At 45.9% G+C, this 15276-nt stretch overlaps 1 protein-coding gene and 1 long non-coding RNA gene across 2 annotated transcripts in view; one reads left to right on the top strand and one right to left on the bottom strand.

Moving 5' to 3' along the window:
- Positions 1-8107: 8107 nt before the first annotated feature.
- On the bottom strand, positions 8108-14377 carry LOC135294004 (uncharacterized). Its single transcript, XR_010356117.1, has 2 exons — positions 10597-14377; positions 8108-9256 (listed from the first exon to the last, which is right to left on the bottom strand). It is a non-coding gene; the product is annotated as an uncharacterized LOC135294004 (long non-coding RNA).
- Positions 14378-14456: 79 nt separating this feature from the next.
- Positions 14457-15276, top strand: part of GTF2F2 (general transcription factor IIF subunit 2) — a 79787-nt gene continuing 78967 nt past the window's right edge. The window contains exon 1 of the mRNA XM_064408739.1: positions 14457-14650. Coding sequence (XP_064264809.1) covers positions 14585-14650 — 66 coding nt within the window. The 5' untranslated portion in view covers positions 14457-14584. The remainder of the gene's footprint in view (positions 14651-15276) is intronic.

Genomic DNA, 15276 nt, shown 5'->3' on the forward strand with positions numbered 1-15276 from the left:
CTCGGGGACTTGTTTTGTTTCTGATATGTAAATTTATTGTGATTCTGTCCAGCCAATTACAAATCACATGTTGATTTAAGAGTCATACAGCATTAAAAATCAGAATCTGAAAACTTTCTGTGCATGCATCCTCAGCTCCTGCCACCCACATTGCATACAGTGCATATAGTTTCTAATTGCATAATTACCTAAGTCTCAAATAAAACACATGCATGTGTTTTCCTGTCCTTATTAATTGCGTGCAGTTATTTACATGCTGGGGGGGAAAACCTAACAAGTTCTGCAGTGTCTTTCAGACACTCCTCAAATTTTTCTCATGTGCTCACAAAGATGGTTGAGGAACACAATTGTGGCTCCCTGTTGTTGTGCACCTCTGAAATGCATCTTTCTGATGCTTCCAGCTCTGGTAGATGTATGGGAAGTGATGACCCACAACAGGAGCTCACACAAATGTGGCATTTCTGTTCTTTTCAAATATGGCATGAAGGCAGAGGCATTACCTGTGCAGGGCTGATTTTCTCATAGAAGCTGCTTTTGGGTCCTCCCAAAGTGGCTGTCACTGCAACAGCCACTGGTTCAGTTCATCTGTTTTCTTACATTGGTCCTTAAACCAGTAATAAGTCCCACTGCTCTTTGAAATTACATCCATTGTGAATCAGCATGGAAATCAAGCCTTAGTTTTGAAAAACAGTCTTTCTTTCAGAGTGGGAATTTAAGATGTCTAGGAGACAGCAACGCAAACTGTCAGTTCAGCAGGAGCAGATGCAGCTGTGACTTCTTCCAAATAATTATTCCAAACATAAATATTCACAAAGGATTTTCATAAACAGAGGAAAGGGGGAAAAATGGCTTACCTAGGCTCTCAGCTGCTTAACTTGCTTCACTTCATAGGGCTGTAGCCACTTGTCCTTGCACATGTGACACCTGGCCAGGAGTTTGACAACTTGGGGCAAATTACATCTTCTCTCTGTCCTTGCCTGACAGTCTCTTCCAGAGGGCCTTGCTGGTACCTGGACATGCAAGCCCCCAGCTCGCAGCCCTGCTGCAGCTGCAGCACTCAGCCCTCCTCTGCTGCTCGCCAACCAGACCAGCATCACGTTGGCTGTGCTCACACACACCCACTCAGACCAGAAAGAACACTCTGGTTTAAACCAGACAAAAATAGGTTTTAATGAGTATACAGAACAGATTGGAGTGATCAAGTGCGGGCAGGACTCAGGCACACTGACCTGCCCTTTTTATACTCTTTTTTTGCCACACTTGCTCCTTTCCAATCTACCTCAATTCCTTCCTTTCCCCACTTTTAATCCATCCCAAACATCCTAAACTAAGTCTTTTACATTCCCATGACCCTTGGAAAACATCCCAAAATAAATTGTAGACCCCAAAAGTGTTTTTTCCCACCACATCCCTCAATGAGCCTTATACCCATAATCTCACTATAAATACCTCTAGATGTTTCCCCATGACCCACAAGAGGGTAATGTGTCTGCTCTGCAGGGCCTCACATGCCATTGGCACTGAGGCCATGGAAGCCTGATGATCCTTTCCACTGCTTGGAGTCCCCTCTTTTCTGTTCAGCTGCTTTGTACCTCTGCTGTCAGGGCAGTGAAGGGTTGGCATGACCTAGGGGACATCTGAGCTGTGTGAAATCGAGGAAGCCAAACTCCTACTGCTGCTTCCCAGTGCAGCACTCCCCATCTGATGCCCCACAGCACCAGGAGATGGTAAATCAAAGTGCCCGGGTCCCATCGAGGGAGAAAAGGCACAATGGAAAAACAGCAACTTTGGGAAAAGGAGACCAGCTGGCTGCTGGTGTGTACAAAGCCTGCAGCCAGGGGGAAGCTGTCTAGAAGCAATGAAGGTGTTCCTGTTGTTTCCAAGGTAACTTCCATCTTCTGCCACCCAGGTGAGGCTCAGCCTTTATCATCATGTGAGCAGAATACAAATAACGGGCCTGATGTGGAAAACAAAGTGCACACAAAATGCCATGTGTTACCCCAGCTGCTCTGCTAGTCATTTCTCACCTTCCACCCTTCCACATCAGTCTACTGAGGCTGATGTGACAGGAACAAGGAATTCACCCACTGCAGCTGAACCTTTCTGACTCGCTGCCAGATGGAAGTCAGCTAATTCAAAATTATCATAGATGGCTTTCCAACTGGAGTTACAACTCAGGAGCCCAGGAACCTCATCAATGCACAGCTCTTTGGTGCCCACACCTCATGGGTCTGACCTTCCCATGCTCATCTGAGAGGATCCATGAGCTCTCCAGATCGCATGGGCATCAGCTAGGCGTGCCTCAAAGCCATCCTGGGATCTTCTAGGGAAATAAAGGAGTGAAGGCTTCTCAGACTTTTTCTCTGTGGCAACCACAAGAGAGCTGGGCTGCTGCCACTGAACCAAGTGACACTTCTTGTATGGAGTCACATGGGTCAGATGCTATTGACCTCTGCACCACCTGTGACAGAAGTCACTGGGTTTTAATTGCCTCTTCAAAACCAGCATGAGAGAGGAGAAGAGGACTGAGAGGATGTGCCCACAGTCACGTACTGAGTGCAATACTTTAATCCTTTGATGTACACATTATTGTCCACAAAGAGAGTTTCCAGGAGCAGAGAAACTTAAGGTCATCACTGAACTCTCTGCAGTTCTTCCTGTTGTTATCATGCTGCACACTGGCAGGGAGCCCACACCAAAACTGCCAGCCTTCCACAGAGCCCTCCCAGGACACACTCCCAGTTTGTGGCCCTGCTGCTGCCCCTGGTCCAACATCTTCTCTCCAACACCTTTTCAGAACAGAGACCTCAGCGGAGAGGAGGACACAAGCACCAAGCTGAGCTGTTAGGGCAGAATCTAGCACAAGACCAGCACCACAGTGATGAGGGTTATGGGGGGATAGTCCTGGGGAGGTTTCTGCTTCGTATTTATACTCTAGCAGGACAGGTGCATGGCCAGGAACCAGAAGGGGATCTGCAATGACAAAAAATGCAAACATTATCTGAAAAATTTGGCAGCAGGAGGCCCTCCTTTCCATGTATTTGCAGATTTCCTGGAAGATGGCGTTATCTATCTAGGTGTCAGCTCTGATTCACCCACAAGACCCTGTGTCACAAAATGTCACATTAATATGACTTTTTTAGAGTATTTCAGAGCACAAACCCCAGCACTGCCAATATTGAAGAGTTCCTAGCACTGTGTGCTGAAAAGCTCTGGTTTGGAATGTAGACTTAAATTTGGGACTCTTGCTAGCATAAGGAGTATTTTTAATTTTTTTTGCCAGATATACCCCCACCTACAAGCCTTCAACACTCTCAGGTCACAGATGCTGAGAAGAAATGTGTTGGTGCCTAAGAAGCAGCTCCCCAAGACTTGCTCTGGCAATGCTGTACCCCAGGCAAGGAGGCTGGCTGAGGTCTGCTTCCACATGCAGGGGCTGCAGCAATGCCAGGATGAGTGGATCTGTGAGCAGGGAACCTGTCCACTCCAGAGGATCAGACTTCTCCATCTGTGTGGCTGATCTGACCAGTAGAAATCTTGTGGCCTGCTCTCTTGAAGGATGTGGAGAGATCCACTTTGCCTTGTCAGCTTCTGGGGTGAAATGATGTATCAAAACCATCAGCTGAGGCAACCAGTGAAATATCTGTCCCATACCTATTTGTCAAATCCTGCTCATCAGGGTCCTGGAAAATGGAGTGTGGAAGGAGCTGCCTGGTCACCCACCAGCTGGTGGTGATTTTCTCTGAGATGGGCATAGCCCAACAAATTGATACCTCCTGGAACATGGACAAGTGAACTTGTAACCTCTCATCTGGGTTTAAGCACACAGAAAAAGCAGAAATCTCGACCAACACCCAAATAGCAATAACAAGTGGGATGCTACAGGCAGCTGAAGCATCATCCTATTTTGACTGCTGTACCCCCTCAATTAGCAACTGAGTAGTCTTGGTTACAGAGTCATATTAAAAAATCTTCACCAGGAGGAATTCTTGTTTTAGCAGCTAATATAAGACAGTGAAAATCTGCCAAATGCTTGGGAATTTGAAATGCACTAGGCACAACTTTGCAAAGACAAAAGAAAGCTTCTTTCTCAGCCTGTCAAAAGATACAGCCTTCAACTCTTCAAAAGAGTCAGCTGGGATGAATTGTTTCCAACAGGCAACATTCCTTACAGTGTAGTTGTTCCATTTCTGATCTTCCAGCCCTGATTATCAAAGAAGACCCTACAGTATCTTTGTGAGGTAAATCTGGAAACTGTATCTCATTACTTTCCTGAATACTAATGTTTTAGAACACATTACCATCCTCCTCTCTGCACCTTTCCCAATTATCAATCTCCCAGTGCTCTACATCATGCTACTACTATTCTACAAATTACCTGCATCTCTTTTGCTCCTAGGAGATAACCACCAATACAGCCTTTATATTCCACGGGTGCTGTCAGATGTCTAGCTCAGACACAGGTCTAATTAAACCCAGAACAGCTGTTCCCAAGATGCAGTTAGGTTTGAAATTCACCTCATCTTTTCTGAGGAGTGTACATGCCCCAAAACTCATCTGCTTTCTTCAGATATACTAGGTGGCTTCAGAAAAGCTATTACACCTACATAAAAATCTTTATCGTGAAACCTTTGCTCTTACAATACTGGCATGCCAAAAGGCTTCATAGACTGTCAATAGGAGGGGCAGCAGGGGAGTGACTGGATGTGGTTTCTAAAAAATAGAGGTGTGACACTATGACATGCTTCACAGATCTTAAATTCTGTTTCACAGGACAGAGTGGGGCTTGAGCACTAATTTAAAATAGATGCTCACTTTTGAGTAGCAACAATGACCCATAGCTACAAATTCCTGCAAAGCTCAGACTCCCCTTCACTCTTTCAGCCCCTGCCTGGAAGAAACACCTCTGCACTCCTTCAGGAGGCTCCTCTCCATAAGGGAAGCAGCGTCTGAGCTGCCCTTTCACTGAGCCTCAGTTTCCCATCTGCAGAACATGGAAGGAGGCCAGGCTCAGGCTTAGCCACTCCAGCCTGCCATCTCCCCCACTGCTTATCCATCACTGCTTGTGTTTGCTCCTGACCATGGCCACTTTCTCTCCAGACAGCCACCTGCACTGCTCTCCCCAGGGTTTTGTACATTCACTGTCAACTTACTGCATGAGAGGGACAGTGTGTCCTCCCAATAGCTCCCAGGGCAGTGTGTAATAGCTTTATTGTACATTTCCACAGTGGGAGAAGGCTTGAATCTCTTCTCCTTGAAGCCAGACATCCTGACTGAGACCTTCAGAGATGGCTTGGAGAAGGAGCACTCCTCATGGAAGGCAGCAAGCAGAGCAGGGAATGCAGGATGAGTGAATCCCCACAGTGTGGGCCAAGCCAATGCTGCTGCAATGCCCCCATGGGAAGTGCTGGCAGTGTGGGACTGAGCTGGGCAGAAGAGCAAGTAGCTCTGGGATCAGCAGGAACCCAGCCTGCAGCATGACCTTTGGAAGGAGAATTACCACAATACATATTTATCCCATTTACAGAACAGAGGAGGTAAACTTTGACTGTGGCCAAGGTTTTAATAAAGCATGAGACCAGCTGAGGCCTTTCTCATACCTGTAGTATTTTAAGCATTCTCCTCCCTCAGGTTGCTCTGTTAGCTCTTAAGAGCTGGGTTTACACTGCTCTTATTCTCTCTCACTGCATCTCTAGCAGCATCTCTTTCCTCAACTGAACCTCTAATTTCCACAGAATTGTGGCAGTATGGTACCTTTAGGCTTTGGCTGAAACTGATGGATAGTTTCAAAAGTTAGGGACAGAGCCACTGGCAAGCAGACACCTACAGAGACAATGTGACTCCAAAGGCTTCCTTCCCATAAAAAAAAACAAGCTAAATACTATGTAGTCATGACATTCAAGGCTCCATTATAATGCAGAAATATAGAAATACAGAAATAATGGGGTGTGAGCAGCCTGAACTTTGGCCTTCTTTAATTTTTGGCTACTTGACTTTGCAATTTTAATGACTCTTTCAAGGAATCATTTTTATATTCAATGCAGTACTTTGTGCAATGGCGTGTTAACTTTGATGGACTTTGTTTATGTAGGGGAAGATGCCTTGTAATTTTCAGCAGATTTTCACCTTTTTTGCATTTTTCCCTCACACACTCTCGCCCACTGATAGTAGATTCACAAACCCTGTGCACAAACATGCAGAGGATCAGCAATGCAAAAGCCATCCACATCCTTGTCCCCATGCCATGGATGTCAGGAGGCCGATGAGTCTGATCCTCCAGCCTTGCACAGACAGGCTTATTGAATTTGACAGCAGCACTTGTGTGCAGGGAGATGACTCATTCGAGCAGAGGCTGCGGGATCTGCCCCTACTTGTTGAGCCACTTTCTTCATAGCAAATACTGGCTGTTCAAACAACACTCACGCTTCTATTTTGGGTCACTGTTTACAAGCACAGACTAACAACAGTGGGAGAATGGAAATCTGCTACCAGCCAGCACTCTCCTGGCCCTCTCAAAAGCAGCTTTTAGAAACTACATTATTGGAGAGGATCAGAATGGACAATTGCTCCAAACATCTTAAAAATATGTTATTATCTGCCAGAGACTTCACATTTCCTAAGAGGAAGGTGAATATCTGGCACTTTATCTGGTTAGAGGAGTAATTACTAGTGCAGAGACATCGACTCTTTTCTTTGATAAGTTGCCAAGGATTTCTGAGACTAGTGAAGTATCACAATGTTTTCAAAATATCAGCAAATTTTCTAGTGAAGAGCTGTATGGCTATGGGTGCTTGACTGAAGCATCTCTTAATGGCTGTCAGAAGTAATTTGCACTGTTGCTCAGCAGAGGCAACGAATGGTTTCATATCCAGACCTTTTGTTCTGCACAGGCATGTCAGCTAAGTACATATTGTACCCAAAGGAAATTGCTACCCATTCTTTGTACATTTGCTTCTCTTTGTGTGAAATCGCCTGCGACTCCAGCAGGCCAGTTCAAAGTCCCTTCAAAACCATAATTGTGGTTCAATCAACAGTGTTTTACAAGAGGGAAAATGACTTCACCACAAGTGCTCAAAATGGACATCACACCAAACTTACAACTCATCAAGGTGTGTGGACATTTCACATGACCTGCCTTGATTTTCAAAAGCTGAGTTTTATTGAGCAGTCATCTCAAAGATTTTGTGTTGTTCTCCTTTCTCATATAGCAGTGGGCTCCTTTCTGCAAAGGATTCTGTATGCCTTGAATGCCCATGATGAGCTGGCAGGCACAAGTGACTTCTGATGCCTGGGTTTTCTTCAGCAGAAGCATGGTTAATATGTCACTGAGATCAGAACAAAAGGTCAAAGAAAGCAAAACAAAGAAATTTAATCTTGAGTCTGCTACTCATCTATTCACATGGTAAGAAAATCCTTATGTGTTTCCCTTTTTCAGTTTCAGCCCTCTACATGTTGAAAAGTATTACATATCTGTTAACATAGGATTAATACCTAGGACTAATAATGAAGGAAAAGCCTATCTCAGCCAAAACAAGGACTCAAAGTCAGTCAAATGAGATTCCAGTGAAAGAGAAATAAGACTTCCTTATTCCTGGCATTGTTAGAAAGATACCGTCTCTTTCACCCTAGAAATTCTCCATGTGAACAAAGAAAGTTCAGGTAATTTAACAAAGAGTTTAGCATTCAGCTTTGTTAGAAAAAGCTTCAGTGACTCATCCTCAAAAGTATATGAAGAGGTGACCTGACCATGTGGAGACTCCAGAAAAGACAAATGCATGTGAAACAGGGGGTGAGCTTCAGGAGGGAGAAGGAAATATCCCAAAGCTGCAAGTGCTCATTTGAGGGCTGCTGCTGCCAAATGCTCAGTCTCCGGAAGAAAGTGTTCTCAGTGGTAAGTCTGCACTTTTCAACAAGAGGCGGGCTATCAAGAAATAGCCTCTGATAATAAATAATGCTAGAATTATTATATTTCTTCCCTCCAGCCCCATGTGTCATTTGCCAGAAGATAAAATGAAACAACATGAGGCCATCAGGACTAGCTGTGGTCTCTGTCCCTCTCATGACCATTTGGCCCCCACGTTCTCATTGGATTTTCTTAATCTCACTGGTTTTATTTTCTGTTTTCCTTGGTTCCTTTTCTGTTTATTTTTCTCACACTGACTGAAATGTCACTTCCATTCCTTTTTTTTTTTCATGTTTAAGCCATAACAATTAACTAGAAGGCAAAATTTCAGACCTTATTTAACCTCATCCATCAACAGAAATCCAGTAAAATATTATTCAATTGCAGGTCTGTAACACTTTCTATTTATTCCAGTTTATTTATTTCAATTTGGTGGGAAATTTGTTCTTTGTGGCAAAGAGAATGTATTTTGCTCTGGTCTGTAATAGCATTGTTAGCTTATGCTGAAAGGAGACAAACCACTCTTGCATAATCATATCTATTAGATCATTAGTGCTGTTTTAGAGAAATGCCAACAAGCAGCACATAGGAAAAAAAGTGAGTTATCAGCAAAGGCCATTAGGTGGAAAAACTTTGGAGGGAACCCGCAGGCAGCAGCACACAGCAGTAATGAAGCAGACACCTCTGATGTCTCCAGTTAATTATCTCAGTGAGAGTTTGTTGTGAGGCCCTGCTGTGGCTGAGCTGCAGCTAGGTGCAAGGGCGGGACACGAGGTTAGATGTACATGCATGTGGTTCATTTCCTTTAATGACAGCACTGACACTTGTGGCATTGAAGAGTCCCAGAGTGATCACTTCTGAAGCAGTGACACCCACAAAATAGACGCCTCTGTTGCATTTATATGTACACACAATCTCAAAATTATATACACCTGCCTATGCTTTCAGGCTGAGAAGTTTTCTAACAGAATTGCCCTGTTTTTCTTTAGGAGCATTGTAGATCTGCTCTTTTTGTCAATAATCTTGTTTTTGCTCAGTTTAGTCACACAGCCTTCTCCTAGTCTCATTGGGAAGCTCCCTCTGCAAAACCGTAGTTCATTAGGAGATAATTTATGCATCAATAACATACCTTGGTGACTGTGCATTGCCTATACCTACAAAATAAGGGGAAATATCAGTGGCATAGAATCAAGTTTGCTAAATTATAACACAAGGGAAATAAATCCATTGAAAACCATTTTTTTTGGTAGCTGAAGAGAAAATGCCTTGCTCTTCACCAGCTCATTAGCGGAAAGTCCAGGAGATGAGTGATGGTAGATGCTGCTGACCTTTTGTGCTGAGGTGGTACAATACCTGAGAAGAGGATCAGAAAAAATATCAAGGAGTGCAGGAGAACAGGTTAAACTCAGTTCTGTGTAACATTTTCTATAACCTACAATGAAAAGGCACTTTAGAAAGCAACAAGTTGCTGAAACCTCACATTACCTTTGTATTATTACTAGATTGAAAATGTTGTATGCTTAAAGCTCCTTCTTGAGAGACACTGGTGAAAAAGGCTAGATAATACTTTTTTTATGCCTGCAAGGCACAAAAAGTACCTTGAGTTAAAGAGATAATGCCAATTTTATGGTCATTAAAAAAATTATTTTAAATTAGGTTCAAACCAAGCACCTGAAATTCTCTGACAAGTGTTCTCTTCCTTTGAAAAAAAATAATTTGCAGTTGCGTCTTTCAATTTTCTCTCTTCCCCCACTCCCACTCCTTCCTTGATCTGGTGAAAATGCTAACAAGCAAGAGTACAAGCTGCCTACAGTCAAATTTACTGCACACTGTCAATATGATGGAAGACATGGTATGGGCTGGAACTGCAAGCAGAGGTGCAATGCCATTACAGTGAAAATTAAGTGTTCTCCAGTACATAGCATAGATAAAAATGTGTGGCTGTAAATATATAGAAAGAATTAAAACTTATAAACAAATTAATGAAGGCTGCCCTCTGTTCAGAACTGCCTTTTTATGTTGTGTTTTGCAGCAGAAGTGCCATGTTGAAGATTTCATACTGCCTAGGATTGTACTGAAATAGGAGCTCAGCCCTGTGATGTTTTCCAACTCTCTGCCACAGAACAGCTTGGAGTAAACAAGTCTGTTATTAACATGTTGCTCAAAAGCAGTTTGAAAACACAAAAGCTCCAACATATATTTTTGTCTTAAAAAGACACACTGAGAATTCTTTGCTGCCTCAGGAAATAGATATGCAGCTTGATGGGCCACGCTCTGTTTTGGAGTAAGTTACACAGAATTTATTTTCTCTTATTCAAAAATAATCAAGATCTGCCCAGATGTTCTTTTCATCTTTGCAGATTATTTCTTCTCTTTTTTCCAGCTTACACAGACCAACTGCACCACAAACAAGAGAATGATGCTTTACAGTTGAAGATGGCAAAAGTTTGCCCCCCTCATACTGAAGCAATTCAAGCAATAATGGTACTTGTGAGATAAGTTTGAGTTTTTGTTGCATCCTCGTAGGTCCATGAGGTCTTTGCTGACTGAAAATTCAGGTGTTCAGAATACAGGAGAGATCCTTGCTGGCGGGCAGAGCTCTGCTGATGCTGTGTTGTACTTGTTACAAGTAGGACAAGCAAAGTTGTAACAATCTCCCTCCAGTAGTTTTCCAGCATGACTTCCCCGCTCACCTTAATTTGTTGATGAGGAGATCAGCAGGCAGGAATGAGTGAAGTTAGAGCATCAGCTGTTGGTGCAATAGTCCTCCTGGCTCAATACTCCCAAATCAAAACCAGCTTCTGCAGGAGATTCCCTCTGTGCCTCACAGCAGATCTCAGCTCTGGCTCCAGACCCAAATATTTTGACTCCATGGAGGCCCAGCACAGCTCTGGTGTACAGCACTGAACACAGGGAGCATCCAGATGTGGGCAGCACTCAGCTTCTCCAGCACGTGGAAACCTCTCTGATGGTGTCCATCCCTGATATCTTGTGGGACCGCCAGCTCCCAGGAGCACATCTTCCCTAGTCCTTGCTGGGCTTTGAGGAAAGCACATGGATTCCTAAATGCAAAACTCCCATCAGCTTCAACAGGGCAGCATCAGGCCTTTTGCATCTTCTGCTGTGCTGGTTTTCACCGAGCACCATCAGGCTGCATCAATTAGCCCATTCCTAAAATGGATGAAGAGCAATTCTGTGTGGCTGCTGATGACACTGCCAACTCTTCATCTCCACCTAAGTGGACAAGGGGAAAATAAAGAATGAAAGGCTGTGCAAGCCTGAATTTGGCCATCTCTCTTCTCAGACACCTCTGTTTCCATGCAAGCAAGAAGAAAATGGGTGACTAACACACAGCTCTGCAGTTCAACAGCTGGCCCCTGGGTCCTCCTCCATGGCACTAAATGTGTTCCTGGCAAACACAAGGTTGAGATTTTAAATGAGGAATTAATGAAAATGAGCTCTTCCTCCTGCTTGTTGTCCCTTCAAATTCAGTTTCCATGGAAACAGCTATGGAAAGGCTGCCTGGAGGAAGCCAGGAGAGATCTCTGCCTAGCTGACTTCCCCTCTGGGTTGCCAGCTGAGCCACCCCAATTGTCAGGCTTTTACAGAGGTTTTTGCTATTGTCATTTACGCTTGGAATATGAGTGATGACTCCTCATGGATTCCCTCTGTAAGGAGTCCTGAGGTGGTCAGCCATGCTCCTGTCACCTGCTGCTGGGCTCTTTGCAAGTGGAGCACAGGCCCACCTGAACCCCTGCGACGCTGCTTTGCTGCAAATGCCATCCCGTTAGAGACACCCATTCCACTGCTTTTTTTTTTTTTTTTTAATGTAGTGGTGCAGGTGATCTAAGTACACAGCCTGAGCTGGGAGTGGTGGCAGAGGGACAATTTAATTAATTGTTAATTCAGTGTTAATCCCAGGGGAACATTTGAGCTCCCTCCTGGAGTACTGCATCCAGCCCCGGGGTTCCCAGCACAAGGCAGACACCAACCCATCAGACAAGGTCCAGAGGAAAGAAACTAAAATGGTCAGAGGGCTGGAGCACGTGGAGCACTTCTCCTATGAAGACAGGCTGAGAGATTTGGGTGTGTTCAGCCTGGAGAAACAGAAGCCGCAGAGAGATCTTTTTGCAGCCCTTCAGTACATTAAGAGGGCTCACAAGAAAGAAAGAGACACTTTTTATTCAGGGCCTGTACTGAAAGGACAAGGTGCAATGGTTTTAAAGAGGGTAGGTTTAGATTGGATATCAATCCAATAAATGTTTCCAAATGAGGATAGTGAAACATTCGAACAAATCATCCAGAGAAATTGTGGATGCCTTATGCCTAGAAGTGTTTGAGGCCAGGTTGGATGGAACCCTGAGCAACCTGGTCTAGTGGAAAGCGTCGCTGCCAGGGCAGGGGGTTTGGAACTAGATGGTCTTTGAGGTCCCTTTCAACCCAAACTGTTCTATGATCTTATGAGCAGGATCCAAAGCAGACTGTAAAGCAATGGTGTTTGTCTGTGTAGATCCACTCTTTCTGCAAGTGAACAAAACCAAAGGGTCTTGGATCTACAATATATGGGGGTGACACAGTCCCAGAAAATGGGGCTGATCTTACTACTGTTGAGATGCACCCATTTCCGTTTTTATTAGCATTTGAGGAGCCTCTAGTAGGTCTATGTAAGGTTGTCATAAAGAAAACTGAATTTTCAGTGGAAGTTGACTAACAATATAAGATCTATCCACCCTCCTACTGCAGACAAACACAATTCTAGTGTAAAAACAAAAGCAATTTTTAAATGTAAAAAATTTTAAATGCAACTAACCCTAGTCAATAGTTCAGTGTTAGCCATTATTGCTTCAGATACATATAAAAGTGTTGTCATCCTTGGTTACCTAGATGACTGCCTATAATTAGAAAGGCAGACTCTCATATCTGAGATTTAATACTGAGATAATTTTTTGTGAGCCAGGTGAGCAATTTCTTGCATATTGCACCAGAAAAAACCCTCTGCTTGCTTCTGGTACAGACTCAGATGGAGTATAACCTTCAATATTGAACAGCCAGGCTTCAAAGAGGATGTAAACTTGTACTGGGGAGAATTCAGAGAGCAATGGACATAGCCAGAGGTCTAGAAAATAGACCTCTGAGACAGAATTGAACAAACTGAAGGTATTTCTGAGAGGAGGCAAATCAAAGGGCTACATCTCAGTAAAAGGATAAAGTAAAGAAGAGAGGAAGATAATAAAATGCTTTCAATGTCATAGAATCATAGAGTGGTTCAGATTGGAAAGGACCTTAAAGATCATCTAGTTCAAACCCCCTGCAGTGGAGAGGGACACCTTCCATGAGACCAGGTTGCTCAGAGCCCTGGCAAACCTGGCCTTGAATACTGCCAGGGATGGAGCATCCACAGCTTCTCTGGGCCTTCTGTGCCAGTGTCTCCAGCGTTTCCAAGTCTTTCTAGTGCTCACAGTGGATAGAAGGTAGATAACAAGGTTAAACTGCAAAGGGGGAAAACTTCCCCAGGGACAGAGACAGCTGTAAAAAGAGGACTTAGGTTTTTCAAAGCCAAATACCACCATCTCAAAGCAGGATGGGCAGGCTCTTTCTCTCTCCTGACACACGACATTTGCAGTGTCTGACATGCCCTCCTATCTTCGGACAGCCTGTTCCAACACGTCCTCGTGAGTTCCCTTTCTGGGAAAGCTAAGCTTAAATCTTCACTTTCACTCCCAGTAAGTGATTCACCAGCTGAGTTTTCCTCACTTTGTGGCCTTTGGGCCCTCTTTCACAGGAGTGCTCCCCTAGCCACCATCTCCCTCCCAAACAGAAAGGCACTGTCATGGTAGTGCCTCCTTTCTTCAAGTCCCTTAGATCATTTACATGCCGCTGTCTTTCTTCAGCATGCTGGGATAACTCTGCTGGTACCAGGAGGGAAAAAACTTCCTGCTCTGCTCTGCGCTGGTGCTGCCTCACCTTGAATCCTGTGTGCAGTTTTGGGTGCCGTGGTGTAAGAAAGACATTAAGCTGTTGGAGAGCGGCCTAAGGAGGGCGATGACGATGGTGAAGGGTCTTGAAGGGAAGCTGTATGAGGAGCGGCTGAGGTTGTTTGGTCTGTTCAGCTTGGAGGAGACCGAGGGGAGCCCTCACTGCAGTTACAGCTTCCTCATGAGGGGAAGAGGAGGGGCAGGCACTGATGTCTTTTCTCTCATGACCAGTGGCAGGACCGGAGGGAACGGCCTGAAATTGTGTCGAGGGAGGTTCAGGCTGGGTATCAGGAAAAGGTTCCTCACCCAGAGGGTGGCTGGGCACTGGAACAGGGTCCCCACGGCAGTGGGCACAGCACTGACAGAGCTCAAGAAGCATTTGGACAATGCTCTCAGGCACACGGTGCGACACTTGGGCACGTCCCGTGGAGGGCCGGAAGTTGGACATGATGATCCTCACGGGTGCCTTCGAGCCCAGGATATCCTGTGACACTGGGACTTCCTGCGGCCACCACGGATTCCCGCCCCTTCCCACGCCAGGGCGGGGACCCGAACCCGCGGCCCCGACGCAGCGAGGGCCCGCCCCGCCGTGCCGTGCGAGCGGAGGAGGTTTGTCCCTCCCGGGCCGCCGTGTGCCGGCTGCGCTCCGCTGCCGCGCTCGCCGCCTGCTCGTCTCGTCCGCCGCCCGGCCCGGCCCGGCCCCGCCATGAGCGACAAGGGCGAGCTGGACCTCACCGGCGCCAAGCAGAACACGGGCATGTGGCTGGTGAAGGTGAGGAGCCGCCGCCGCGGCCCCGGGCCCGGCCCAGCGCGGCCTGTGGCAGCCGCGTCCCTCCGTTCGTCGCCGCCCCGCCGTGCCCCGGTTGCGGCCGGGGCTGCCCGCGTCGGGCTCGCCCCGTGGCCCGGGACAGCCGCTGCGCCTGTTCCCCTTCCCGGGGACAGCGCGGGGCTGGGCCCCGCTGCCTGCTGAGTAAAGGAGACTCGGCAGGGAAAGTTGGGCTGCCGGGGAGCGCTCAGAACGCTGGGGGCTTGCAATGAACCTGAAAGATCATTCAGTCCCAGCCCCCCTGCGCTGGGCAGGGACGTCTCCCACTAGACCAGGTTGCTCAAGGCCTTATCCGGCCTGGCTTTGAACATTTCCAGGGGCATCCACATGGATGGGGCATCCACAGCTTCTCTGGGCAGCCTGTGCCAGTGTCTCACCACCCGCACTGTAAAACATCTTTTGCTTGTCCTTGCTAGTGGTTTATGAGGAGCAGCAAACATGGCCGTGTAACTTTTATTTCTCCAACAAAACTTTGAGAGTTGGAAAAAGTTTTGAGTGTGCCCAGATTCACGTCCTGAGTAAAAAACTGTGCACATCCAACAAGGAAAATAAACACTGGTGTCTTGTCCTTA

This window comes from Passer domesticus, chromosome 2 (assembly GCF_036417665.1).
Source record: "Passer domesticus isolate bPasDom1 chromosome 2, bPasDom1.hap1, whole genome shotgun sequence".
Lineage (NCBI taxonomy): Eukaryota > Metazoa > Chordata > Aves > Passeriformes > Passeridae > Passer > Passer domesticus.